At 56.0% G+C, this 27,438-nt stretch overlaps 10 protein-coding genes across 10 annotated transcripts in view; 6 read left to right on the top strand and 4 right to left on the bottom strand.

Annotated features, from left to right (window-relative positions):
- Positions 1-1,888: 1,888 nt before the first annotated feature.
- Positions 1,889-2,473, top strand: SPBR_07893 (protein Mpv17; the record flags this gene model as incomplete). The annotated part of the gene is made up of 2 exons (XM_040766147.1): positions 1,889-1,899; positions 1,966-2,473. The coding sequence occupies 2 exons, from the start codon at positions 1,889-1,891 to the stop codon at positions 2,471-2,473; spliced, it is 519 nt and encodes a 172-aa protein (XP_040617486.1).
- Positions 2,474-2,833: 360 nt separating this feature from the next.
- On the bottom strand, positions 2,834-4,294 carry SPBR_07206 (UDP-N-acetylglucosamine pyrophosphorylase; the record flags this gene model as incomplete). Its single annotated transcript, XM_040765460.1, has 1 exon — positions 2,834-4,294. One exon carries the CDS (start codon positions 4,292-4,294, stop codon positions 2,834-2,836), a length of 1,461 nt encoding a protein of 486 aa, XP_040617487.1.
- A 1,918-nt stretch (positions 4,295-6,212) lies between these two features.
- On the top strand, positions 6,213-7,274 carry SPBR_07543 (TDG/mug DNA glycosylase family protein; the record flags this gene model as incomplete). The annotated part of the gene is made up of 1 exon (XM_040765797.1): positions 6,213-7,274. One exon carries the CDS (start codon positions 6,213-6,215, stop codon positions 7,272-7,274), a length of 1,062 nt encoding a protein of 353 aa, XP_040617488.1.
- A 337-nt stretch (positions 7,275-7,611) lies between these two features.
- SPBR_07532 (uncharacterized protein) lies at positions 7,612-8,686 on the bottom strand (the record flags this gene model as incomplete). Its single annotated transcript, XM_040765786.1, has 2 exons — positions 7,612-8,254; positions 8,328-8,686. 2 exons carry the CDS (start codon positions 8,684-8,686, stop codon positions 7,612-7,614), a joined length of 1,002 nt encoding a protein of 333 aa, XP_040617489.1.
- Positions 8,687-11,430: 2,744 nt separating this feature from the next.
- Positions 11,431-12,910, top strand: SPBR_07190 (uncharacterized protein; the record flags this gene model as incomplete). The annotated part of the gene is made up of 2 exons (XM_040765444.1): positions 11,431-11,563; positions 11,655-12,910. 2 exons carry the CDS (start codon positions 11,431-11,433, stop codon positions 12,908-12,910), a joined length of 1,389 nt encoding a protein of 462 aa, XP_040617490.1.
- A 372-nt stretch (positions 12,911-13,282) lies between these two features.
- SPBR_06989 (LMBR1 domain-containing protein 1) lies at positions 13,283-15,061 on the bottom strand (the record flags this gene model as incomplete). Its single annotated transcript, XM_040765244.1, has 1 exon — positions 13,283-15,061. One exon carries the CDS (start codon positions 15,059-15,061, stop codon positions 13,283-13,285), a length of 1,779 nt encoding a protein of 592 aa, XP_040617491.1.
- A 1,029-nt stretch (positions 15,062-16,090) lies between these two features.
- Positions 16,091-20,766, top strand: SPBR_06352 (cleavage and polyadenylation specificity factor subunit 1; the record flags this gene model as incomplete). Its single annotated transcript, XM_040764609.1, has 4 exons — positions 16,091-18,206; positions 18,278-18,579; positions 18,656-20,078; positions 20,150-20,766. 4 exons carry the CDS (start codon positions 16,091-16,093, stop codon positions 20,764-20,766), a joined length of 4,458 nt encoding a protein of 1,485 aa, XP_040617492.1.
- A 1,065-nt stretch (positions 20,767-21,831) lies between these two features.
- SPBR_07281 (uncharacterized protein) lies at positions 21,832-23,193 on the top strand (the record flags this gene model as incomplete). The annotated part of the gene is made up of 2 exons (XM_040765535.1): positions 21,832-22,963; positions 23,021-23,193. 2 exons carry the CDS (start codon positions 21,832-21,834, stop codon positions 23,191-23,193), a joined length of 1,305 nt encoding a protein of 434 aa, XP_040617493.1.
- Positions 23,194-24,163: 970 nt separating this feature from the next.
- SPBR_07039 (4-coumarate:coenzyme A ligase) lies at positions 24,164-25,852 on the bottom strand (the record flags this gene model as incomplete). Its single annotated transcript, XM_040765294.1, has 1 exon — positions 24,164-25,852. The coding sequence occupies one exon, from the start codon at positions 25,850-25,852 to the stop codon at positions 24,164-24,166; it is 1,689 nt and encodes a 562-aa protein (XP_040617494.1).
- Positions 25,853-26,582: 730 nt separating this feature from the next.
- The window catches only part of SPBR_09600 (rhamnolipids biosynthesis 3-oxoacyl-acyl-carrier-protein), a gene marked incomplete at both ends in the record, with an annotated part of 1,624 nt that continues 768 nt past the window's right edge, over positions 26,583-27,438 (top strand). Inside the window, one exon of the mRNA XM_040767412.1 lies at positions 26,583-26,684. Coding sequence (XP_040617495.1) covers positions 26,583-26,684 — 102 coding nt within the window. The remainder of the gene's footprint in view (positions 26,685-27,438) is intronic.

Consider the following 27,438-nt stretch of genomic DNA (forward strand, 5'->3'; position numbering starts at 1 on the left):
CAGTGTCGTACTACAAGCAACACCATGTTGCTCCTCGTTTTCGATCCCTTCGTCCCATTTCCTCTTGATTCTCAAGCTTCGTCTGACAGTTGTGGGCGCCCCAGTTGGCTCCTGGCGTAGTAGTCGTGGCATGGTTGTCTGTCGATACATGGCGAATGATGCTATAAATGCTGTGATGCTTAAGGGCGGTCTGTTTGCTAAAACAAATCAAAAAACTCCGGTTTATACTAAAGTGAAATTAAATATCGTGTTCACTTTTTCTTTAAATTTACATCTTCTTCCTTCTTTATATCGACTCTCTGCCCCCATTTACCAACGCCACGGACTTGCCATCGCCGGGTATGGCAAGGCTTCAGAAGTCCCAACAGCGAGCGCGAGAGAAAGGCCATTGTTGACTAAAGGTGTTTTCTTTGAGTCTTAAGCCAGGGGCGCCCAGGACACTGCCGATTTTGCTTTGTCGTTTGGTCGTGTTTGTCCAGCCTTTGTTGAGGAAACAAAGCATTTCTCGAAAGGACAAAACAAAGCGGCGTGCGCGACGTCGATAGATACTATGCGTCAAGGCATAGACATAATCGCAAATGAGAGTGAAAGAAAATGCAAAGAAGAAGTAGGCCGAATAAACCACGAGTTCGTCTCTTCCTCTTTCTTTCTTTTTTCGTTTTTACTTGGCTCTGTGTACTCAATATCGGTGATGTCGTTTGCGCTATCTGTCAATAGAATCGGAGTTTCCGAATCGGGAAATGGACGTAAAAGTGCCCGTTAAGTTTTACCCGCCTTTCAGTCCTGGTACGAACGTATTTGCCTTCCTTCTAGAACTGTTCTCTCGATATTGCCATTAACGGATATCCCAGATTTACTCTCGTAGCTCATTGTGACGTCCGCGCGGTCAAGTTTTGTCCTCCCCATAGTGTCGTTTTCTGTCCAGCTGATGCAACCCCCACGCGTGTTTTTTTTTTTTTTTTCTTTCTAATAAAAAAAAAAAAAAAAAACGGACAGCGATCACTGTAATTCAAACTCGACCCAAAAACAGTGCCTCACCGCTTTCTTCACAGCGTGCATCTATCACATACCAACTCGTTCACACCGACCGTGTCGTACAAATGCTAGTTCCAGGAGAAACAGAACCCTCAGAGAAACGAGCCGCGCTAGAAGAACGTCCTTCATAATGCTCATTTGAAATGACGGATGTCCTTTGAATATAGTTCGCTGGCGTCGTTAATTGAGGACGGCGGAAAGAGCCCTAGACTCGTCATGAGGGACTGGCCGTGGCTTCCATTTTGGGCAATTGACCAGCGCGACGCAGTGGAGAAACAGGGGCGAAGTAAGCTCGATGCAAAGGGAAGGAACCTGTAGCCATCAAAGACTATATGTAGGGAAAGAGTATCATTTCAACGAACCGACTGGATTCATCGAGGCCATCTAAGCCGTGCGACCTTGTCGAGCAAAATCCAGCAAGTAATTACCAGAGTGCCATCCCAGCGCTGCACGCCACCGACTCCGCACCGCCGCCACGCCTGCCACCGACCCCACAACTAAAGGAAGGGACAATCAGCACGAAGCGAGACAAGCATATTGACCCAGACCAATACGGGCAGTGAGGAAAGAAAAAAAGTTGAGAGGAAGAAACAAGAACAAGAGAAAGCAACTCCGACATCAAAAACTACCCAATCTCTCTAGTCTTTCTCCTGTTTGTCACATTCTCTTCACACTCCGCCAGTCTTTGTAGACAACAGTTCTCGCCGACACTCTCACTTGACCTGACCTCACGCAGCGTTTTGCTTCCTCCAATCCCCAGCCAATTGGCCTCTGAATAACAACATCCGCTTTGCCTCAGGCTCTTTGCAAGCCGACAGCCGCTCTTTCAAAGTCCTCGCAGCACGCAGTCGCGATGTTGGCCTGGTATGTCACGTTCCCTTCCTATCAGCCACTCAACTGCACGCCCTCCCTCTACTGACCCGCGCCCAGGTACAAAGCCCGCCTCGCCGCCCGGCCCTTGCTCACCCAGAGCGTCACCACGGCCGTCCTCTTTGCCGTCGGCGACATCACCGCCCAGCAGCTCGTCGAGCGCCGCGGACCCACGGGCCACGACTCAATGCGTACCGGCCGCATGGCCCTGTACGGCGGTGCCGTCTTTGGCCCTGCCGCAGCCACCTGGTACGGCATCCTGCAGCGGCATGTGGTGCTGAGCACGCCGCGCAAGACGATGCTGGCGCGGGTGGCGGCGGACCAGGGCGTCTTTGCGCCCGTGTTTATCGGTGTCTTTTTGAGCAGCATGGCCGTCCTCGAGGGCGGCTCGCCGCAGGAGAAGCTCGAAAAGAACTACAAGAACGCGCTGACGGCCAACTACATGCTGTGGCCGGCGGCGCAGATGGTCAACTTCTCGCTGGTGCCGTTGGAGCACCGTGTGCTCTTTGTGAACCTGGTGTCGATTGGCTGGAACTCGTACCTGAGCTATCTCAACAGCTCAAAGTAGGGACCGGCATACGGAGGGGCGGCGGGGGAGGGCAGAACGCTGGGCGTCGTCATAGACCTTGACGTTGCATGTCTTCCTGATCTTCCCACGGCGTTGGATTTCGGTTGTTTGAGTGATACGACCTGCATCTCTGCGTTCCATTGCGTTCCGCGTTCCATTACAAAATACAAGGGCCAGTGCCCCTCTTTGCTCTTTTGTTGCTATATGTTTTTTATCTTGCTTCTTATATTAACGTAATCCAAACCCAAGACGCTTCATAATATAAATTTGCGTGAGTCGCGCTGCGCTGTGTAGCCATCCTTCCGTCCCTCCATATTCCATTCATATTTGTTTTTACGTTGCCATTTCTCTAAATCAAAATTAACCTTCCAGAAGAGCCGGCGCCACAATGGACTTGCCCTTGAAGGCCTCCAGGCCCTCGCCGCCGTAGCTGACCAGCGGCGGCACCTCGATACCCGTCTCAGCCGGCACCACATCACTCCGCGCGTCGTCGCTGACGGTCACGAGCGCGCCGGCCGCCTCCAGCCACCGCCGACCCTGAAGCAGAATGTCACGCTTGCTGGTGTCCGGGTTGTCGTTGGCAGTGCCGCGGGCGTTTTTGAGAGGCGAAAAGTCGTCCTCGCGGCGCACTTCGAGACACGCAAACTTGGCCAGCGGCACGCGTGGGAACACGTCAAAGACAAACTGCTCCAGCTTGATGCCGTTGGGCGTCGACGGCTTGACCGTCTCGCCCGACGTCAAATCGGCGTGGGGGATCTTCTTGCGCGCCACGTGGTGCGGCAGGTCGCGCGCCCACTGCGGGATCGTCTCGAGGAAGCGCAGGCTGTAGTAGTGGTTGACAATGTTGGCGGCGCGGAACTTGAGCACACCAGGCTGGTGCGGGTCCTGCGCCTCGGCCGTCGCAGAGTCAATCTCGCTGTACTCAACCACGTCCGGGCGGCCGTTCTTCTGCAGAATCAGACCGACCGACTCGGTGGCGTTGCGCTTGCGCACAACCTTGGTCGCAATGTCGACGTCCTTGCTGGCCGCGAAACCCAAAAAGACCGGGTCGGCCACGCGCACCAGGCAGTTGTCCACGCAGTAGGCGTGCACATGCTCGATGCCGCGCGCCTTGAGGTCGGCCAGAATGCCCGCGCCGACCATGGCCTGGTACAGGCCGCCGTTGCCGTCGGGCGCCACGGCGACCTTGCCCTTGGCCTCGAGCAAAATCTTGCCCTCGTTGGAGATGCAGGGCAGCACGCCCTGTTCGAAGAAGAGGACGTTGGCCTTGTCGAGACCAAAGTACTTGTTCTCGACGAAGAAGGCCTCGGTCGGGCCCCGCGTCGGTCCGCTCGTCATAATGTACCAAGGGACCACGGCGTTGGCGCCCGCCAGCTGCTGGATCTTGAGGATGCGCTCAGCCTGGATCTGGAACAGCGACTTGGACGACGGCAGGCCAATGTCGTAGCAGCCCTTGGGCGCCGAGCTGCCCAGACGCGTGCCCTGGCCGCCGGCCATGAGCACCACACCGACCTTGTTCTGGCTGATCAGCTCCAGGCCTGCCTTGTACCAACCGGCAATGGCACTCGCATCAGAGTCGAGGATACTGGCGGTGGCGGATTCGGGGAGGGGTTCCAGGACGGCGGGGCCGCTGTCGGCCGGGGGCGTGGGGTGTAGAGCCTCCTTGGCGAGCTCGTTGATGCGGGTGGGGTCGAAGAGGGCAAGCTGCTTCACGAGGTCGGCCTGCTCGGCGGCGGACAGGCTGTCGTAAAAGGTAAACACCTGGCCCTGGCCGGCGGCCGTGTACTTTTGCCGGAGCTCGGCTACGTCGACAGACGCCATTGTGGATGTGCGAGAAGAGAGGAAAGGTAGTAGAGGTGGGAGACTTAGTCGAGAGGATGTGAGAAACTGGACTGACAAGATGGTTAGCTTCAGCCCGTGCCCAATTGAGTGGTTAGGGAGTAGAGTACCTTTGGAGCAGAAGTTTCGTAGCACGGGGAGCAGAGCTTGAAGAAGAGGATGAGGTGAATGTAGTTTGGAGAAAATGAAAAACTGAAAATAAGAAGCTGGAGAGAGAATAGCGTTAGATGAAGAAAAGGGGGGAATAAAGTAAACTAAATAGAAGGTGCGGTGTACGAAATAAAGTAATTACGGGACACGGATGAGGCAAGAACGGGCGCCACGGAAGGAGCCAGGCCAGGCATCCTACTCCGTATTACAACATACAAGGTCTCACATCATCACCCGAAAAACAAACCGCAGAAGGAACAGAGTGATGCCAAATATAGACGCTAGGCGTGCAATTGAGCTGGGCTTGCGTTTGGAGGAAGAAGAGGAGAAGGAGTCGATAGTATTTCGTACTCAGAACGACGTACTCAGTGGAGGGGCAACCACACGTCAGTGTGGGTTGAAACAAGGCACAGGCAAGCTCTGGGCGAATACGGGTCAGAGAGGGGCAGAAAGAGGACAGAATAGGGCAGGAACGGCGGCGGGGCAACAGCGCAAGGAAGGTGTGATGGATGTCTGACTGGAAATGCAAATGGGCCTTGTGGCAGCCGCGCCACGTCCCATTCGCCAGGGTCTTGTTCCTTGCTAGGGCGGCTGGACTAGTGGGCCACAGCAATAACGCCCATTCAAGCCCCGGCAACGCAGGTGCGGCTGACAACGCCGTGGCCAATTTTGCCGTCTTTTGGCTCACTTTCAGGCCGCACTTTGTAGTTGTGGGCAAAGACAGTTGCGGCTTCGGTAGGACATCGGTAGGAGAGCAGCGAAAACAGTTGCTCTCGTGAACAAACGAAGCACAGCCCCACCGATGTACAAGACGAGGTCTAGAATGGGAGTAGAATGGAGTCTCTGTCCGATAATACGAGTTCAGAGGCAAAGTAAAGAGCTTGAAAGAGAGACGAAGCACAACAACACAAATGCCACGACATACGGACATGGCAACTGGGCAAAAGAGCAGCCTTTCCTGGTTTCCTATCAAATGAGCAAAACGCCTAGAGTTCCTGGATCTCACACATGTCTTGGCCAAACAACAATTGGACATGGCGTGCGCAATAAGCTCAGCCTTGCGTCAGCTGAGTTCTGGAGTGGACATCAACGTGATCTTGGTCACTGTTCATTATGCCAGATCACAAGTGAGCTCGTAACAAGCCGTCCATATTGCTTTTCAAGAAGAGTTTGCGGGTGCGGAGGAGTCTAGCACGCACTGGTTACCAGATTGACGGGTCCGATATATTTTGTCGTAGATGCTGACATACTCTGTAGGCTACATTTTTTTAGCCGTTCATTGCTTGGTGTCCGACAAAGTTTCCGGATCTGATCCTATGGTACAAGAACGGACATCAGCCCAGCTATACGGTGTGTTTGTGGTAGGGATATCAATATTTAGAATACGAATACGGCCGTACCATTCCATCTTCACAAAAAATTGAAAAAGGAAGGTTTCCTATTCTTTGCGACAGTCTGTACAGAATACCTGGCCTCAGGGGTAAGGACCGTTATGCTTGGTCGCACTAAACCAAAGCTGGCCAGCACGTAAAATTCAGAACACCTAACCCATTTGCTGCCTTCCAAAGTCCTGTTATGCTGCCAGACTGCTTGAGTATGACTTGGCGACTGCGTATCGTGATAGTTCATCTAACCGACACGAGTCGCCTATGAAATTCATATATAATTGAACCTGACTAGTCGGTACTCGGTGTTTTTCAGTCATTTATATAGGTCTTCCTTGTCTTTGTGCATGATTGACTCATTGACAATGGCCGACGACGCAACGCCGCTGCCGTCGTTTGGCGGCCGTCTCGCCAACTTTGCATACACGGGGAACGAAGACGATGCCGCGAGTCCGTCTTCGGCACGGAGTCTGCGCAGCCGAAGCATCACAACGCCAGCGGCCCGCTCGACCCCGGGCTCGCCCGCCAAGTCTCCATTGCAAACCGCAATGAAGCGCAAGCTGGAGGATGCCGGTGAGGCAGACGGAACAACCCTCGGTGCTGTCCCCAGATTTGCGGGGGCGTCAGCCCATTCTGCAGCATCCTCACCCAGTCCGTCGCCGACAAAACAGTCGCGCCGCTCTCGGCCGGCGAAACCTAGCAAATACGCCCCGCCCACCACCTATGCGCACCTCCCGTTACTGCCGGACGCCATCGCACCCAATTTGTTGGTACTCTTCGTCGGCCTCAACCCGGGCATCGAGACCGCGCGGTCCGGCCATGCATATGCACACCCCTCCAATCGCTTCTGGAAGCTCATGTACAGCAGCGGGGTCCTGCCGGAATGGTGCACGGCGCAGGAGGACCGGACGCTGCCGGCGCGGTTCCGGCTGGGGCTGACGAACATCGTGGCGCGGCCGTCGCGGAACGGGGCTGAGCTGAAGCCGGCCGAGCTGGACGCCGGAGTGGCGATTCTGGAAGCAAAGGCGCGGCGGTGGCGGCCAGAGGTGATGTGCTTTGTGGGCAAGGGGATCTGGGACAGTGTGGTACGTGTGCGAGCGCGGCAGGGACGACCGAAGCCGGCGTTCAAGTACGGATGGCAGGATGAGAGCGAAAACATGGGAGTGTCTGGCGGCGATGGCGATGGGGGCGGCCGACAAGAGCGAACCGCCAACGAGGAGATTCTCGGCGACGAGGAGAGTGCAAAATACGTCGATGAGTCCAGCGTTCGCGTTGACCCCGAATGGAAGGGCGCGCGCGTGTTTGTTGCCTCAAGCACGAGCGGGCTCGCGGCATCACTACTGCCTGCCGAGAAGGAGGCCATATGGCGGCAGTTGGGCTCGTGGGTAGAACAGAGGCGGAAGGAGACGAAAGAAGTGACCGGTTAAGTCGGTCTGTATGTCGAGCGAGTTCTTGTCATACTGTCATTAATGATGAATGAGTAGTCATGACTTTGTTATTGCTACAGTAAACGTGGGAATCATGAAAGATATAGAAACAAAAAGCTGCCCAAGCCCAGCACGCGTGCACCCACCAAATGGTCCTCGTGAAAGGTCCCATCTGGGGCCAATGAGCATTAAAAATGTACACGAAAATGTACGAGAGAAAAGGGGGGGTAAAGGGGGTAAAACCTCCCCGAAACGGGGTATTCCAAGACGCCGGACCGAAAGCCAAATCTAAATCGTTTTGTCATCACCGATCACCATCCACTCCTCAATGCCCCTCTTACAGGGCAAACACAATGGCGACAACTGTGACAACGGCCGGCCAGTAGCCTGCGTGCTGCAGCAGAGTCTGCATGCCGCTGCCTGCGTTCGGGCTGTCGGTGCCGCCGCCGGCCGTGGTGCCGTTTTCCAGGGTGCCGTTGATGAGTATGGTGCTGGTGCCATTGACGTCAGCGACGCTCACCTGGTTTGCGGCGAGAGCGGCAGTCGAGCCGTTGCCGATGAGGTCGTTCATGTAGGTGGCGTTGGTGTTATCGTCGCAGGCGCACTCGACCGTCTGATCGCAGCCGCAGCCAACGTTGCGGGTCTCGTTCTTGGCGGACGACTCGTTGTAGTATGTGTAGGGGTGGCTGTAGGGGTAGTAGTAGATAGGGTGGTACCAAAGACCGGGCCAGAAGGCAAGGCCGGCCAGGCCAACGCCAGCAAACGCGCCAACGGCGAAAGGAGCGACACCCGAGGGCGAGCGCTGGCCGGAGCGGTAGGGCACAGCGGCGCCACCGCCGTAGTACTGGCCACCGCCATAGGCCGGGGCGACACCACTGCCGGTTGTAGTGCGGCCGCCGGTGTTAGACGACGTAGAGCCGGCACCCTTGCCGGTGCTGCCGGAGCTGCCGGAGCTGCCGGAGCCACCAGATGAGCCACCTCTGTGGTTGGAGAAAGTAAAGAAAATGTTTAGTAGATGGACACATAAGAGGGGAACCTCGCATAAAAGCTTACCTGCCACCAGACGAGCCACCGCCAGACGACGAGCCACCACCAGACGAAGAACCACCGCCTGATGAAGAGCCACCGCCCGATGAAGAGCCACCGCCCGACGAAGAACCACCACCAGAAGAGCCGCCGCCGCCACCACCACGGCCGCCGCCGCCGCCGCCGCCCTTGCGCCGGAACAGCTTCTCGTCGAATGCGTCGCCAATGTCGCGCTTTGCATCGTTAGAGGATGAAGACGCAGAAGAATGGAAGCGCACGGCGAGTGCAGGTGACGTGTTGTCGAGAGCAGGCACCGCGGGCACAGCCACTGCGTGGACGATGGGCGCCGACAGGGATACTGCGGCGGTAACGATACTGAACTTCATTGTATCTGTGTTGTGCTGATGTGCTGCACGATGTTTGCTGTTGATGAAATATGCAATGTATCAAATATGGACGTGTGACGTCGATATGTTGATGTGTTGGATGTGTTTCGGAATGTATGGCCAAACTGGTTGTGAAGTTGGATTGGAAAGACGAAAAAGAAACTGTGACACAAGGGGGTTTTGCTATGGGGTGGGGTGTGTTTGTTTTATATCCGGAAGACGAGGCAACAAACGACGATGGCGAAATGGAGAAAGATGGGAAAGAAACAACGATGGCATACGATGCCGACACAGGCAAGAGCGAACAGTAAACTTAAATCAGGAAGTCACAAAAGGGAGACAGAGAAAGGGAAAAAACGCCGTAAGCGACCAAGCCTCCCTGCAAAAGACAGACAGGACTGCCTCGGGATCAGCCTACCAACGCTTAGTCTTGGCTCTCTGCCATCTTTTCCGTCTTGGCAACATTTTCATTTTGTTTCGCGGCCGCTCATTTGGGGCGCGAGTTCACAAAAAGTGGATGGGAGCGAGCTATGGCCCCCCTTTCCGGCGTGCTCTTTCCCACCTGAGCCGGTAAGATTTGTTGTGTGGCACTAGCGCCAAACAAAATACGACGTGCGATGTTCAACTCTGGGGTTGGAAAGAACGAAGCACAAGGGGCGCTCAGATTCCTGTCCCGGGAGTATCTGCCAAGTATTTAATGGGTACACTGCCGGTTCGTAACCTGTAAAGAGCAAGATTGCCTAGAAAAGCGCCGTGGCTTGGTTTACAACTTCGACGCCCTACGTAGCTGAATGCATCATGCGACATGAATGCGATCCCTTCGTTTCGCTCGCGTTAAACATTCGAACAAGCAGGGGGTGTTGTGTTGGTCTGTCCATTGCCGTCATTTCGGTGTGGTGGGCCAATCAGCAGGCTTAGTGAGGAATAAAAGTAAGCCACAATTACACTGAAGAGCGCTGTCACCGCTGAATTTACAGTGAAAGCCTTAGCACCCTTAGGCGTGGACCAGCAGGTGAATTATGCTTCTTCCTTTTCAGGGGTCTGGTAGCACTAGCGCGACCTTTATTTCATTCCTCGCTCCTCGTCGGGCTCCTTCAGACGATTACTGGACTTGCAGGACGCTAGCACAAGGTCCGGGCGTGGCAGGGCACGAAAGACAGTGGCGACGGAACAGCGAAATAGGGTTGCCAGCAGTGAACATATGCTCGAGTTGGCCGAGCTTCTGGGACTGTTGGGCACAGCCACAATTACTGACCCAACCCAGCACTCAGGTAAGGAAAGCGCAGTTGGGCGGGATAATTTGAGATCGTCCGAGGAAAGAACAAAAAAGAAGAATTTCCATTCAGCGTCATTTTGGAGCATTTCTATTCACGTTTGGAATCAGCTTGTGCCCTAGTAATGCGATTTGGAAGGAGACTCTCAGATCAAAGCGCACATGGGCTTGTCGGTGTATCCGTATTGGCACCAAATCGACATTTGAGATGCACTCTGTTGTCCCGTGGATACGCGATTACAGGGCTTTCGAGGTGCCCTGCACTACAGCGCTGTCACGTATCAAGCGCCACACTGAGGAGTAATTACAGCGCGCTGCACTGCCCGGATTCGGGCGTAAGATTAGGTAGGTAAGGACATCGTGATCGGTCCAACGCCGCTCGCCATTTGCCTCTCCGTGCTACCCACGGAGCACATGTCCCTGCTTTGATTCGCATGTGCAATGCAAGTACGAAGCATCACCCACACCCGCCCAAAAGGAATGCCCGTAAGGCAGGCCGCACGGCATATTGCTCCATTCGGTTGGTGCTTGCCCTGTCCCAAGGAAAAACGGAGAAACTCGACAGACGAGAATCAGGTCAGGCATCTTTCCAACAGCCAAGACGAAGGGGCGGAGGTTGAATCTCGAACCTGTCAAGATGCTCCGTTGGCAAAATCCCGCCGGCTCAAAAACAGTGTTCACAATCCAAGTCAATCCAGGCTCGGAGCAATTCAACTTTGCCGGGCAACGAGAGCCAGTATCTTTCAATATATGACGTGCATTGACATTCAAAACACTTGAAAAACAAAAGGAACTATGCTTCTCATAATAATATCTATCGTTTTATTTTTATTTGAGCAAAATGGAAGAAGCCATGAGTAGTCAGGCTTGTTGTGAGAATAGCTACATTACTCATAACACCAGTGTACCCGACGTCATTTTCAAGTTTCATTTTCACTATTGCATGACTCGATCGAAAGTCTTGACGTTCCATGTTGAATGCCAATGTGCAATTTTCAGTTCATGTGCCTGACGAGACCCATTTTTCTCATAGCAATCCGCCGGCAACAATATCCCACCTCGTCCCACTGAAAGCTAACTGTAAAGGCAATACCAGTAGTGCGAGGCACAGCACAAGGTTCCCCAGGTGGAAGTCGCGTCCATACCTCAGATATTGCTGAGAGTACGACGTGGCGAGGATCGACAACAAATCCCAGTAAGTAATTCGTACATCTCGAAAGCATAGTCAGGAAACCTGTGGCCACACCGTTCTCCAGAGGACATCCCCTTCTTCCGGCCGCACCCTCCCTCCGCACCCTCCCTCCGCACCTAGGACCCGCTCGTCGTATTCTCCGTTGTAACCCTTTCCCATATTCTGCATTTCCCCTCACGTTGTCGATTGTTGCACAGCCTCGTTCGCCTCTGCACCCTGCATGCACGATTACACACCGGTCCACGGAGTTCGGCAGAGCACTGGCTATTGGACCACATAATGTCGGTGCCGTCCAAGCCGGACCGGAGCTTACTAGACCGGCTTAATGCGCTTAAGCCGTCGAGCGTCTCGTTGGCCGCGCCACAGCAGAGGTATCTTGGGTCACAACAACTCGTCATGTGGCTGGATACAGGTTACTAACACGCCCAGTCCTGGTGACCCGGCAACTACAACAACAACCCCAACTGGTGACATATTGTTCACTCCCCCATCAAATGCATCAGTCACAAGAGAAGACCGCCTAGCCGCACGCCTAAAAACGCTGCGGGAAGTGCGCGATGGAAATGGCAGCGATGGTGACAATGCCAATGACGTGAGTGGCAAGTCGGAGAAGCAAGTATCATCTTCATCAGAGAAACAGTCTTTGAAGAGTGGCGGTGCCACAGCAGATGGAAACAGTCCTAGGGCAGCCGACGCCGAAGAAGGCGAGGTGGTAGACGACCCGCTGTTCTATGTCGATTACGAGGCCGTCGACGATTTGCTGCTTGATCTCGCCGCAGAAGGCCTCGGTGAGGATGAACTCGGCGAAAGCGATGATGAGGCTGACCGTCTTGCACGTGAAGATGGAACGGACGGTGGTGGTGACGATATAATACCACTGCCAAGCGTCCCAAAGGATCTGAGGGATGCATCCAGTGGCGAAGAAGACGATGATGCAGACAACTCCCAAATGGTTGAGAATTTGTTGAAGAGCCTGGACGGGACGGCCTTCAAAGACGAGAAGCTAAAAACCAGCAAGAATGGTGCCCCGGAGACTGCCTCAAAAGACGCTGACTCGGACGACTCGGACGGCGAAGATATGGAGCGTGAAGTGCGACGTGTCCTGGAACAGAACCAAGACGAGGCTGACCTGGCCAGACAAAGAGGCGAAGGCGGCAACGAGCAAGCAGATGAAGATGAAGACGAAGATATTGTCACTGGTCCTCGCAAACGCGACCCCAACCAGGAGGACAATATCCTACCACGGGATAAGCCGAAAGCCACAGACGACGTCAAAGACAACTTTTTGGGCCTCCCGACCGTCCCGACCAAACTTGTCGACCCGCCACCGTCCCCGCCGTCGCTCCCCTCTGCGCCTACCCAAAATTTACCCAACCGCGGCGACGACGACGACGACATCTCTGCCCGCCTCGCTGCCCTGCGGGGCCTCCAGGGCAAGGCCACCGGCCTCGGCCAGACCGACGCCGTTGGCATGCCCTCCGCCCCGACCTTCCACCCGGGCGAGGAAGAGGGCGGTGTCTTGAAGCGCGGCCACTACGGCCACGGCCGCCGCAACTACACCGATGTGGACCAGAAGGCCTGGTGTGTCGTGTGTCTAGAGGACGCGACGGTTCGGTGTTTGGGGTGTGCCGACAACCAAGAAGGGCCCGAAGAGGACCAGAACAATGCCTACTGTGCCGGCTGCTGGCGGGACATGCATGTCGGACCGGCCGCCGGTTTCGACGAGCGCGGGCACAAGCGAGTGCCTCTTATGAGGTGACGACGGCATCCGGCTATCATACACACTTTGCCCACGTAGTTATGACGTATGACTAGATATAATTATTGAATGTCTTGCATACTTCCAAGCGTGTTTTTCCCAAATCTCGCCGTTGCCCAGTTTCTCCCGTAGATGCCAATCCCTTTCCTTACTTAAAGTGTGTTTCTGTGCGTGCCACCCAATTCCAAGGAATACAATATGCTAAGCCAATCTGTTAAAACAAGGGTAAATAAAACAAGTGGAAACAACAAACATAAAAATAAATACCAGTCTTGCCAGTAAACCAACCTCCCCATGAAATACCAATTGCCTGTACCAAAACCAAGTAACAAATGAATAAAAAGCAATTCAAACTCACCACCTCCCCATCTCCTACGATTGCGAGTTGGACCCATAGTTGGCTCGGTTCTCGCCATTGCCCGTGCGGCCGGTGATATCCTGCCATGTCGCGCCAAACCGCCGGCCTGTGCTCGCCAGCAGGCCCTCCTCTTCATCCGCCTCGGCCTCCTCGTCAATTTCAGACAGGTTCAGCCGCGGGGTCCGGAACAGGGACGTCATAAACACAACCAGGAACACGCCCAAGAACGCAAACTGCGCCCAAAAGTCAATGGCCCCAAACACAGGCCAGTTGAGTGTTATCCGGTTCAAAAACGTCGACATCACAGTCGGCGTACACACGTCCTTGGCCGCGCGGTCCTGATACGCCTCTGAACATGGCTTGATCCAGTCGGGGTGGCCCGTACAATCCGGCTGCTCGTCCGGACGCAGCGGCGGGTTCATGCAAAACGTCTGCGTGCCGAAATTACTGTACTGCGGCGCCACCAGCATCGCCACGGCGTAGTTGATGGCCAGGATCATCAGTGCCAGCATCACCGTCGCCGCCAGGATGGCCTGCGGCGCCGTGCGGCCCTTTTTGATCTGGAAGATGCGCACCCACAGAAAACGGATGCCGACCGCGGCGAGACCTGAGATCGAGCTGCTGAAGAAGTATAGCACAAGCAGCGCCATCAGCACATAGTCCACGGGGAATGCTTGCGCCGCCTTCATAAAGATCCAGTTCGTCGGCTGGAACACGTTGATGTGGCCCAGGATGTAGCCGCAGTGCTGCTTGCACACCGAGTTCGCCGCCTTGTCAATACCCGTGATGATCATGGAGATCACAATCAAAACTGACAGGGCCAAAAAGAAGATGCCGCCCAGCAGCTTCAGCGGTCGGAACACCGCTTGCATCTTGCTCCACCACCGGAACACCCAGCTGCGACCCTCGCCACTGGCCTCTGCCGCCAGCCGCTCACGCCGCACCAGCGTACGCTCCTCGCGCATCAGCGCCTCCATCTCCCGACGGTCCTTGGCTGACATGCCGTCATTGCGACCGGCGTTGCGCATCTCGAGCTGCCGCTGCCGCTCGCGGTTCTGCTCTAGTGCCGATGCCGTCGTCTCGCTCAGCTGCGGCGCCGAGATTGAGGGAGCCGACTTGATAAACGAGATGGGCAGAAGAGCCAGGCCAGCGCCCGTGTACAGGACGTACAGCAGTGTGCCGAGCGTCACCAAGAGGCCCACCGAAAAGGTCAGCGCCTTTTCGCCATTGTTCTCCGCAAGAAGCTTTTGGAAGTAGTCGAGGTCCAAGTGCTTGCCAGCGCCCTTACGGCCAGCCGCAGGCACGAAGAAGCCAATGAGGAAGAGCGCCACAACAAGCACGAGGAAGATGGCTGTGTACTTGAATGCACTCCACAGCCGCCCGCTGAACGGCTTGTTGCGATTCTCGTCCTCGTCGATCTCGTCGTACTCCTCGAACCAGAAGTACGTGAACGGGATCACTACCAAGCACAGCAGCGCGTCGAAGCTGTACAGAGTGTAGTAGGCGATTTTGAGCGTGCTCAAGATGCCTTCAATGTGCTCGGGTGTAGCCCAGTCCTTCTTGGCGCCGAGAGAGGTGGCGGTTGTCGACGAAACGAGGGCAATATCAACGGGGAGCAAGAAGACGGTAGCGAGTAGGGCCGTGATACTGACAACGGCGACAGAACTGACACCCGCGGACCGGTCGCGCGGCGCCTGCCATGTAAACGTGGTGATAACGGCAGCCACCAGCGCCAGGCCGACAGCCACCGCATAAGCGATCCAGATCAGGCTGGTTTGGAGAAGGCCAGCCATCTTGGAGAGCAAAAAAATATATAGGTGTCGCAGTCTGTGCGAGTACGGCACGGGAGAAAGCGGGACAGAACAGTCGGTATGGGACGAAAGTGCAAAATGTAAAATGGTTAACCGGTGTAGCCGGTCGAGCTGGCGTCGGATGATTGAAAGCGGATATGGAGACCTCGGAACAGAGCGTTGTCGTCAGGAACACAGAAAGGATTTTGCGTGTTAATAGTTGGTTTGTTGACTTGTTCGATTAGATCCGCGGGATCCATTCAGTGAAGCTGCATGATGACACCCTACGACGGAGTGTGGAATACGCGCGCGGTCGTGTTGTGGCACCACGCTCGTTTTGGTGCCGCAGTGGGTTGTTTGGAATGAAGAGCAAGGGAGAGGAAGTCGAAAGGAAGAAGGGAGAGTTTGGTGATCCGGAAATAAAAAGGTATATGAGCAATTATGTCTGTCGCAGCAAAAACGGAGAGAGGAAAGAGCAAACGAGAATTGAAGCGTGTTGAGAGGGTGCAGAAAGCCCACCTTCCTAAATCGAAATCGAAGAGAAACAAGAACCTCGTCAGTTCGTGCCTTCCTTCGAAACAGGGTTTCAGGTCGTGACGCAATGGAAGCAAAAAAGGACCTCTGGCGTCCGCCACAGGAAGCTTATGTGGGTCAACCCGGCCATAAGCCTATCAGAACAAGTAGCAACAGTCAAAAACTAGCGGCAGACAGGCTGAAGGAGCGCCTGGAGAAAGTGCGACCCTGCAAAAGAGTTCCGCCTGGAAGTTCATGCCTGTGCCTGGGTCGCACCTGCCGCCAGCCAATCACCGAGCTCCATCCCGGTCTGCGCGTTGTCGCTTCTGCATTTGGCAATTGGCGTTTGGCACCATAGTTCGACCTGATGGTATCGCGACACTAGTTTTTGCTGCCTCGAAACTCCACAGTACGACTCACTGCAGCCCCTTCGCACCACACCACCTCCTACCGAACTGTGTTAACTTCAGCCCTTGCACGATCACGCGATAACATGGTCGTCCTCTGCGCAAGACGACAATGCAGTGCTACACCGAGCTAACGCCGCCCACGGGCGTCACGCACTCGCTCACCCTTGCCCTGACCTCAGCGCGCAGCAACAACCTCGTCGTCGCCAAATCGTCGCTGCTGCAGGTATTTACGACCAAGGCCGTGCCCACAGACCTCGACGTGCAGGCCGACGCGAGCTCGACCGCCCAGGCCCCCTACACCCAAGCTGCGGCCTTCGACAGCCGCATCAACAATGACGATGAAGACGGGCTGGAGACGTCGTTTCTCGGCGGCGACTCTGCGCTTCTGCGGTCTGACAAGGGCATTTTGACAAAACTGGTGCTGGTGGCCGAGTTCACTCTAGCAGGGACCGTCACGGGTCTGGCTCGCATCAAGGTTGCGGGCACCAAGTCGGGCGGCGATGCGCTGCTCCTCGCGTTCAAAGACGCGAGGCTGAGTCTTGTCGAATGGGACCCCGAGTCCAACGACCTCTCCACAATCTCCATCCACTACTACGAGCAGGACGAGCTGCAGGGTGCACCATGGGCCGCACCACTGGGGGACTATGCCAACTTCCTCGTCGCCGACCCCGGCAGCCGATGTGCAGCGCTTCGATTTGGCGGCCGCAACCTTGCCATTTTGCCGTTTCGCCAGCCCGACGAGGAGGATATTGACATGGATGACTGGGATGAGGAGCTGGACGGGCCGCGGCCGGCCAAGGATGCGGCTGCGGCCGTGGTCACCGGAGCTGGCGGGCCCATTGAAGACACGCCGTTTGCGCCTTCGTTCGTTCTCCGCCTCTCCAACCTCGACCCGACCCTTTTGCACCCCGTCCACCTCTCGTTCCTCCACGAATACCGGGAGCCCACCTTTGGCATTCTCTCCTCGGCAACACAGCCGTCGACTGTCCTCGGCCGTCGCGACTGCCTCTCGTACATGGTGTTTACACTGGATTTGCAGCAGAAGGCGTCTACCACGATCCTCTCGGTCACCAATTTGCCCCAGGACTTGTTCCGCGTTTTTCCTATGCCGTCGCCCATCGGCGGTGCTCTGCTCATTGGCACGAACGAGCTCATCCATATCGATCAGTCTGGCCGTGCTAATGGCGTGGCTGTGAACCCTTTCACGAAACAGAGCACATCCTTTGGCCTCGCCGACCAGTCGGAGCTCGGCCTGCGACTCGAGGGCTGCAATATCGAGATTATGTCCCCGGAGTCAGGTGAGCTTCTCCTGGTTCTGAACGACGGCAGGATTGCGGTGGTGACACTCGTTTTGGACGGCCGGGTTGTATCCGGTGTGAGCATAAAGCTCGTCTCACAAGAAGCGGGCGGCGGGTCCCTTTTATCGGGCGTCGCCTGCCTCACACGGGTTGGCCGACAGGCGCTATTTGCCGGCAGCGAGGATGCCGACTCGGTTGTCCTGGGATGGTCGCGGAAGCAAACAGAAACGACACGCCGGAAGCAAAAAAGCGGCGACGAGCCCTTTGATGACGACCTAGAAGACGGCGAAGAGATTGAGGATGAAGAAGACGACGACGACCTGTACGGGGATGGTCCGTCGACAATGCAGCTATCTAATGCGCAGGGCGGCTCTGGGAAGAGCAGCGGCGACTTGAGCTTCCGCATCCACGATCGCCTCATCAGCATCTCGCCGATTCGGGACATGACCTTTGGTACTCCGCCATCATCAGGCGAAACAGGTAAATCAATCAACGAGAACAAGATCCGCAGCAATCTCAATCTGGTCTGTGCTGTTGGCCGAGGGAAGGCAGGGGCGCTGGCGCTTCTGAACCGGGAGATCAATCCCGAGCCCATCGGCGTCTTTGACTTTTCCGAGGCACGGGCATTGTGGACCGTGTGCGCGTCCAAGCCGATTCCCAAGACGCTCCAGGGCGAGAAGGGTGGCGCCACGGTTGGCGACGACTACGAATCGCCAGCCCAGTACGACAAGTTTATGATTGTTGCCACGGAAGAGGAGGACGGCTTTGAACGGTCTCACGTCTACGCTGTCACCGGCACCGGCTTTGAAAAACTTACGGGCACCGAGTTTGAACCAGAGGCCGGGTCGACGGTGCATGCCGGCACCATGGGCAAGCACAAGCGCATTATACAGGTCCTCAAGTCCGAAGTGCGGTGTTACGATGGAGGTAAGCTTATATCGCCCTTTCTTGCTTTCATCCTTTTTGCATCCTTTTCTCCCGTTTGCTAATCTTTGCAGACCTTGGTTTATCGCAGATTCTTCCTATGGTGGACGAAGACACCGACGTCGAGCTCAAGATTTTGAGCTCAAGCATGACCGATGAATATCTGTTGGTGATCCGTGACGACGCAAGCGCGTTTGTTGCGAAGATGAACAAAGACTTTGAGCTTGAGGAGCTCGAGCGGGAAGACGAGCCGCTGACTTCGACGAAGTGGGCAACAGGCTGTCTTTATCACGACACGATGGGTGCCTTCTCTGACAACGCCAGTGGAGAGGGGAACATTCTGATGTTCCTGCTTAGTGAAGCGGGACAATTTCATGTAAGAGACCGTTTCCATGCCTACTTTTAATTGACCGTGCTGCTTTGTCTCATGCCGCTAATTAATATCCTTCCAGATCTACTCACTCCCCTCCCTCAAGCAATTATACGTTGCAGACGGCCTCAGCTACATACCTCCTCTCTTGTCGGCAGACTACACGGCGAGACGGGGCACGACGAGGGAGGAGCTGACAGAGCTTCTGGTGGCCGACCTGGGTGACACGGTCGCCAAGTCGCCGTACCTGATCCTCCGCCACTCCAACGACGACCTGACCATCTACCAGCCGATCCGGGCGAGCGCGGCTTCGGCGCCAGAAACACTCGCAAAAAGCCTCCGCTTCTTGAAAGTACCAAACGGCGCCTTTGCAAAAGCGCCACCTGTACCTCCTCCGTCACAAGATGAAAACAGCCCTCCGCCCCGCATCATGCCGCTGCGTGCTTTTGCCAACATTGGTGGCTACAGCACCGTCTTCCTCCCCGGCGCCTCACCCAGCTTTGTTCTCAAGTCGGCCAAGTCGTTGCCCAGAGTGCTCAACCTCCAAGGCAGCGCCGTCCGGAGTCTCAGTTCGTTCCACACGCAAGGATCCGAGCGCGGATTTATCTATGTCGATGCCGAGGGATCCAGTCGAGTGTGCTCTCTGCCTGCGGGCACCAGGTTTGCGGAGCTAGGCGTATGCGTACGCAAGGTCCCACTCAATGTCGATACCAACACCGTCGCGTACCACCCGCCGGCCGAGGTATACGCAGTGGGCGCTAGCACACTCGTCGACTTTGAGCTGCCCAGGGACGAAAACCACCGGGCTGAGTGGGCCAAAGAGAACATCTCGTTCAAGCCGCAAGTCGAACAGGGCCGGCTGCAGCTCATCAGCCCCGTCAACTGGACGGTCATTGACACGGCGGAGATGGAGCAGTATGAGGTAATTATGTGCGTCAAGACGCTCAATCTGGAAGTGTCCGAGTCAACCAACGAGCGCAAGCAGCTGGTCACGGTCGGCACGGCCATCTCGCGCGGCGAGGACCTGGCCATCCGCGGCCGCGTGTACGTGTACGACGTGGTGACTGTGATTCCGGAGCCCGGGCGGCCAGAGACGAACCGCAAACTCAAGCTGGTGGCCAAGGAGGATATTCCCCGCGGCGCCGTGACGGCGCTCTCGGAAATTGGCACACAAGGGTTAATGCTGGTGGCGCAGGGGCAAAAGTGCCTGGTGCGCGGTCTCAAAGAAGACGGCACGCTTCTGCCAGTGGCGTTTATGGATATGAACTGCTACGTCACGAGCGCCAAGGAGCTGCCGGGGACCGGCCTGTGCGTAATGGCGGACGCGTTCAAGGGCGTGTGGTTCACGGGGTACACGGAGGAGCCGTACAAGATGATTTTGTTTGGCAAGAGCAACACGCGGCTAGGGGCCATCAACGTGGACCTGCTGCCCGACGGCAAAGAGCTGTTCATTGTGGCGACCGATGGCGAGGGCAACCTCCATGTCCTGCAATTTGAACCGGAGCGTGAGTATTTGCCGTCCTTGTCAACAACTGAGTGACTACTTGTTGCACCAAGTACTAACAAACATGTCCAGATCCCAAATCACTGCAGGGCCACCTTCTGCTGCACCGGGCCACATTCTGTACAGGTGCGCACTTTGCCACAAGCTCGATGCTACTGCCGTCAACGCCAGTGAACGACGACGACGCTGCTGCAAGCGTACACCCCAATGGTCACCCCAATGGTCACCACAATGGTCACCCCAACGGGGATGAAAACGGGGGTGCAGACGTCGCCATGGCAGTCGACGACGACGACGAGCGCCAGGCCGGACATCCACCCGCGCAGCATCTGTTGATGGCCAGCCCCACGGGCGTGCTCGCCTCTCTGGCGCCACTGTCCGAGTCCGAGTACCGCCGGCTATCGTCACTGGCCGCGCAAATGGCCACGTCGCTGACGCACACTGCCGGCCTCAACCCAAAGGGCTATCGCTTGGCGGCTGGCGCGGCCGACGATGCGGCCATTGAGGCGCCTGGCGTGGACGCCGCCGTGGGCCGCAGCGTCGTGGACGGTGCGCTGCTGGCGCGGTGGGTGGAGCTGGGGTCCGGGCGGAAGAGCGAGATTGCCGGGCGCGTAGGCTTTGCCAGCGCGCTGGATGCCCGGGCGGCGCTTGAGGGCGTCCTGGGCTGGTCGCGGATGTCGTACTTCTAAGGGTCGGCGAGAACAATGTGCCTTTCATCTTTCATCTGACTGTAAAATAGTACGCCATGCGATCTGGGAGTTTGAAAATAAAGGTGACTTTGAAGAGTGAAACGATTCCAGTCCTGCGTTTTTCTGTACAGACTGTAAGGTGTTATATATACAACTAGCATATCAGGGTGCTTCTCCGATGTATTCATGTTGCTTAATTTGTTGGTTATTTTCGATTTAAATGAACTAATTTATTAATTATTTCTACGAAATAAATACTAAACATAAGGAGCTTAAAAGCTTTTATTTTACTACTAGCAGACAGAAGCGAGACAAATGCATTTATTGGATGTAAAAGAACGTAAAAATATAAACCAGCCACGAGTCCTTTGGTATATCATCCTTCATATTACATTGTTCAAAACGAGGCCGTATCATCATACATTGCATTGGCATCTCATTGGCTATTGGCAGCCGGTCGTTGCTGATAGTGGCGCTAGTCCATATTTGGGAGTTTCCAGAAAATTTAGCGTCTCCCCCGCATGAATTGGAAAGAAGGTGAGGAAGGTCAAAAATGGGAAGGAGCCGCCAACAAGACGGCACAAACTGGCGTTAAAATCTCGAGCTGCGCGAAACAGACGCGAAAAGGGGCATACAAAGGGGAAATTAAAGAGCCACAGCGCGTTCCCGACGAGACACGCCACTTTAGCGATCGGTCCCCTCTTTTTGTTTCTTGACAACGTTGCTGTCGGCATTGCAAGAGAGTGGGGGTGTTTGCGCTGTCCTGTGTTCTGGCGTCTTCCTATTTGCCTCTGTTGATTTCGGGATTCCGTATCCTCTCTTTTGGCATCTTTTGTTGACCTGTTTTCCTGGCTCATTGCATTGTGGCCTTGCTTGTCGGCCTTTCTTTTGGGCTACAGCCTTGCATCACCCTCCACATTGACCATTGAGGTACGTCTGGACCCCGTGCCACTGCCTGTTCCCCCACCGCAGCGTCTTGCGCCCTCCTCTTGTCTAACATCCGTTCAAGTCTGCCGACATCTTGCGGTTCACACTCTTCTTTATAGCAATCACACATCATCCGCCATGTCGTGGATCGCAGCCAACGGCGCGCAACGAGCGGCCGCGGCCGCATGTTATGGCTGCCTCGTGAACGGTGCAGCGCCGGCCGTCGTAGTCGCACGGCAGGGAGCTCAAACTGGGTCGTCGCCTGCTGCTGTCCGATTTGCGTCCTCGTCATCGTCCTCTTCTTCCTCGACAACCAAGCCCCGCGCCACACGCACGTCGCGCGCTACTTCAGCGGCGGCGGAGGCCGTGCCGACAAGCACGGCAGCCGCGACGACGCGGAAGCGCGCCGGCAGCAAGGTGGCGACGGCAGCGGCGGCGGCCGCCGCCGCAGCAGAGGATCCTTCTACGACAGCGGGACCAGTAAAGGCGACACGGGGCAGAAAGAAGAAGGAAGCCGAGCCGGTAGCCGAAGCCGACACAACAGAAGCCGCACCGGCACTTGTAAAGAAGACGAGAGCCTCGGCATCCAAGGCGGCGGGCGCAACGCCGACTAAGACGACATCAACAAGAAAGAAGGCGGCTGCAGCGACAGCGACAGCAACAGAGCCAACAGCAGAGATTGCAACTCCTGCCAAGGCGGCAGCACCAATAACGCCCCTGTCAGTCAAGCCAATGACGGCCAGCAGCACGACAACAAGGAGAACGGCTTCGAAGAAAGCGGCTGCGGCATCTGTTTCTGTGACTGCTGCCTCGGCCCCTGCGATACCCACGCCGCGCTTTGCGGCAGCTTCAAAGGCCGCACAGACACCACCATCACCGCCGCCTTCTGCCCAGCAGACTGCATATGCGGCCGCCAGCCAGGAAGAGGCCTTGGCCGAGCTGAAGCGCCTGCGCCTGGCAGCGGCGCCACCGACGACGCCGCGCCCGCCACCCATGTCGGCAGCGGCTGCGCGGTCGGCTGCTGCGGCCATGGTCTCGGCGACATCTTCTGCCACGCCCCCGCCTGCTGCTCCTGGGCGGGCCCGCCTTACACTAAGCGCCGAAGAGAAGGAGCCGTTCTACGACGGCGGCGATGTCGGTGGCGGCGGTGCTACGGCGGCGCCTAATATTGCCGACACGCCCGAGTATAAGAAGGCGACGCGGCAGTGGACGTCGCTGATTGTGGCAATGCCCATTTTCTTGGTGACATCGTACTACCTGTTTGATCGATGTAGGTGTTCTCTTTTCTCTCTTGGCTTTGAGATGATCCCCTTCTAACGTTCTGCAGTGGCCCTTGGTAATGTGCCGACGGACCTGACGGCGTACCGCGACAAGCTGCAGCAGGCAGTGGACCAGCTCGGCGAGGCGGCCACCACGGCGCTGGGCGGCGAGAACAACCCGGCCGCCTCGAGGGCGAGCGAGTTTGCTGAGGAAGATGCCAGCAGAGACGAGAAGAAGTAACTGTGGGAGAGAAGGGCGGCTTTCGGCCTTATTTTTTTGTACGAATACGTTGACGATAACGACCGATCACGACTCTGTTCCTACACCACATTACAGACAAAAGGTGCGCATGGCGAACATGCACCGATGCGTATCTTTCGAACACGATGCCCGAGAGGAGCAAAGCTTCCGTCTCGCCACTCCATTTTTCCGACTTTGTCCATGTTCACCGCTTGCATTTGTGATATTGTGTCTTGTAACATCATCTTGGCAACCTTCATGAGCTGTAATAGCTCACATGCCTAACGTGTAAATGGTATGAACGTAGGACAAAGCACCAGCCATTGAGCCAAGTGATGACGGCTTCTCTGACGAGTTGTCGGGAACTCATTGTGGCAAAAGGGAATAGTGAATCAAAATTAATGTGTACACTGCTGTATGCACGATCTATGCGCCCACGGAGAATAAATACTCAGAGAGAGTGGCTAAAGTACGAGGATCGTAGGCTAGCAAGCTGGCAAAGGCTGCTTTTGAGGATCAACCAGCCTACGAGTCAAAACGAAGGATTGTTTTAGGGGAAGCACACCTGGTGCCGGCTGAGTTGTCCCGGCGCCAAGGTCAGTGACAGCTGTTTCAGTGAAGAATATGTGTAGAGTCTCAGATTGTGTAGCAATCAAGGCCACTGACCAAGGCTCTTTTCGTTCAGCATCCCATCGTTCTGCGTCTTTATCGATATACAATGTTTCTTTCATATATATGCGTATGTACAGAGGAACCACTAACGAAGAAAGGGACTAAAAAGCAAGTAAGTATATAACGAAACAACAAAGCAAAAGCTCTTATCTAAAACCATAAACCCGATTCGATGTAGAAGAAGCTTGGATGACTTTATGAACCGTGTTCGAATGGTCTGGGTTGACTACCTTTTCCATGAGATGTCCTTGGTCGTATCTTTTCACTCTTGTTTGCCTCATCTCCCTCTCCATTCCGTCTACAGCTTCGACTTGTTGCCCGCGGTGCGCTTCCGCATAATCTCGGCCGCGTCCCGCTTGGCCCAGTCGCGCATCGTCTTGCGCTGGATCTTGCCCGACGCCAGCTTCGGCACCTCGTCCACGTAGACCACGCCGCCTGTCAGCCGCTTGTGCTTGGCTACCCGCGATGCCATCCACGCCTGGATGTCCCCGGGCGTCACCTTGCCCTTGGATGTCTCATGGATCGTCACGTATGCCCGCGGGAACTCCTCGCCGTTGAGCGTGATGCCGGTCACCGCCGCATCCGCCACGTGGTCGTTCTCGAGCAGCACGCCCTCAAGCTCCGCCGGCGCCACTTGCAGCGCATTGACCTTGATCAGCTCCTTCTTCCGGTCCACAATCCAAAAGTAGCCTTCCTTGTTGCACACGGCAATGTCGCCCGTCTTCAGCCAGCCGTCGGGCGCCAGGCACTCCTTGGTCGCCTCCTCGTTGCGCCAGTAGCCCAGGCAGATGTTGGGACCGCGCACGTGCAGCTCGCCCGGCTCGCCCAGCTTCACCTCCTTGCCGTCTTCGTCGACCAAGCGGCACTCGCAGTTGGGGTCCAGCCGGCCCACGCTGCCCGAGTTGTCCTTGACGCCGCCGGGCACATGGATCGCGCCGCACGTCACCTCCGTCATGCCCCAGCCCTGGTTGATCTGCATGTTGAAGCGGCGCTGGCACTCGTTCTGCAGCTCGCGGCTGAGCGGCGCGGCGCCGCAGAGCACGTCGCGCACCGATCGCAGGTCGTAGCGCTGCGTCTCGGGCCGCTTCGAGAGCATGACGAGAATGGGTGGCGCGATCTGCAGACTGGTAATCTGAAACTTGCCAACGTTGAACAGAAACTCCTCATACCGGAACTCGGTCATGATGTAGATGGGCACACGCAGCTTGATGGCCATCAGGATCGTGTACAGCTGGCCGTACGCGTGGTACAGTGGCAGGAAGCCGATCCAGCGCTCCTGTGGGCGGTCCTTGAAGGCGTACGGCTTGTGCGCGTACCGGATGAAGATGGTCTGGTCGACGTTGGCGATTAGGTTGGCGTGCGAGACCATGACGCCCTTGGGCAGACCGGTCGTGCCGGAGCTGTAGTTGATGGTGGCCACGGTCGTCTTGGACTCGGATGGTGCCAGCTCGGGCCAGTTGTAGCGTGCGGCATCGGCATCGGAGCCCGCAAGTCCCTGGCGCCAGTCGACCACGCCTTGCACCGGCGTTTTGTTCTCGAGGTCTGAGAACAAAAAGATGTTGGACTTGGGAATGCCGGCCTTGCTGGCGCTCTGAAGAGCGGCATCAACGAGGCTCGGGTGGACGAGCACGACCTTGGCCTGGGTGTTGGTCATCTGGTGAACAACCTCAGGTACAGTGTAGCCGGGGTTGGTGCCGCTGAAGATGTAGCCGGCGCCGACAATGCCCAGGTAGGCGACGGGCACGAAGATCTGGTTGGGCGTGAAGATCATGACAACATCGCCGCGCTTGAGGCCGAATCGCTCGAGGCCAAAGGCCAGCTTCTTGACCCATGTTAGAGCCTGGGCTGGCGACAGGTTCTTGTCGACGGGGTCCCGCGTGTCATACCACAGAGGTTCTTCCTGCGGCTTCTCGTTCTCAGGGAACAAATAGGAGAGGATGTTGGTTTGGGGGATGTCCAGGTCTGGGTAGAGCGATGTGTACGGCATCTTGGCGGTGAGGTAAGGTTTGGCGAGGCGCAAAGTGAGAGAAGACCGGGTATCAAAGGTGAGGAGGTGAGATGGGAGGAGAAAAAGGAAAAGAAAAGGACCTCTCGTCGTTGTTATGTCAGAATGCCAGAGTCCAAGGTTAAAAAAAGAACGATATAAAAGAGGCAACAACAGAAAACCAAAGAAATGGAAACGCGACAGGCAAAGTTCGTGATGGGAACATGCAACACCAGCCGACTAGGCAAACAAAAAGCGAGGTAGTGAAAGGTAAGTAGTACCCCCAAAAAGTATAACGCTGCTCTGAGCTACCTAACATAAAACAAAGCGGCCGTTAAGACAACATAAAACAGGGGACAATGGAGCAACAGCTTACTCGCCGCGGAAAAGGCACCAGGAATTGCGGAGAGACGGCTCATGGGCCCAGCTGTCAGGAAAAGGGAACCAGCAGCAGATCCGGCAATATGCGGCCCCTCTTGAGGTGATAGAGACAAAATCAGAACAAGAAATCGCATACAGTAGACCAAAGAGCTCAGAGAGCACGGAGTGCAGTTGTCTCGGAGGACTAGAGGCCGAGTGTAGGAGCACTTGAGTCACGAAGTAAACCAGTCCGCCAGGTGAGGAAGAGAAGCTGCAGCGAAGAGAAGCAAACAGAGGATGACAGACAAGATAGCCACTGCAGACGGATCTCACTCAACCATACAAGGAACGGCAGCGGAGATCATATCCGGTTATGAGGTCCATTGAGAAATTGGAGAAGCAGAGTCGGCAGTGGGCGGACAGAACCGTTCCTGTGGCCTACGACGACCGCGGGCCCAGCCTGCACTGTCTAACTGTGTATCTCGTTCGCCGGCCATCATACTCCGCGGTCGTTGGGGTTGTCGGTCTATGTGGAGAGGCTCTGGTGTCTGGGAAAGGCGAAGACTGGCGACAGGAGAGAGGGATGGTACTGTTTTCCCGTCGGGATATCGGGGCTATGTCGGTTGTGGCGAGGCAAGGTGGATTCTGGCATGGAAGGAGACACAGAACACAAAGAGAGGAAGGTGCAACGGACAGTGGCTGGAAAAGGGTGGAGGCTGCACCAAACGGCAGGTGCGACTGTGTGAATGTGTTTGTCCTCTGGAGACATTGGGGAAGGAGGCACCGAGGTGCCAGGCCCAATCTGCAAACTAACCGGCAACTACCACGGTAAGTTGCAGCGGCGGGAGACTACTGAAGGAACAAGCGTCCCAGGTGGCGTGTGTGGTGTTAGTCTGCCGCGGCGCCCCCATCGCGCGACCCAGTTTACTGAATCAATGCGTGGAGAAGACCGCCACTAACACGGCCTGACCACCAACTGACAACAAGGAGAGGAGGCAGAGCAACCGCACCTGCCTGGGCTGGAGAAAAGAAAGTTACGCAGCACGGAAGGTGCGAATGCGCATGCACACTTGCGTTTTTGAGAATTAGTAGTAACATAGAGCATCCATGCGTTCCGTATTTTGACCTCCCTTTGGTGTCCTCTTTTTGTCCTTCTCTTGTTCTCTCATTGTCCTCCAACATTTCACCTCGCATGCTCTCGCCGCACGACCCCTCCCCCCCCCCCCCCT

Source organism: Sporothrix brasiliensis (genome assembly GCF_000820605.1).
Source record: "Sporothrix brasiliensis 5110 chromosome Unknown Cont20, whole genome shotgun sequence".
In the NCBI taxonomy this organism is placed as follows: domain Eukaryota; kingdom Fungi; phylum Ascomycota; class Sordariomycetes; order Ophiostomatales; family Ophiostomataceae; genus Sporothrix; species Sporothrix brasiliensis.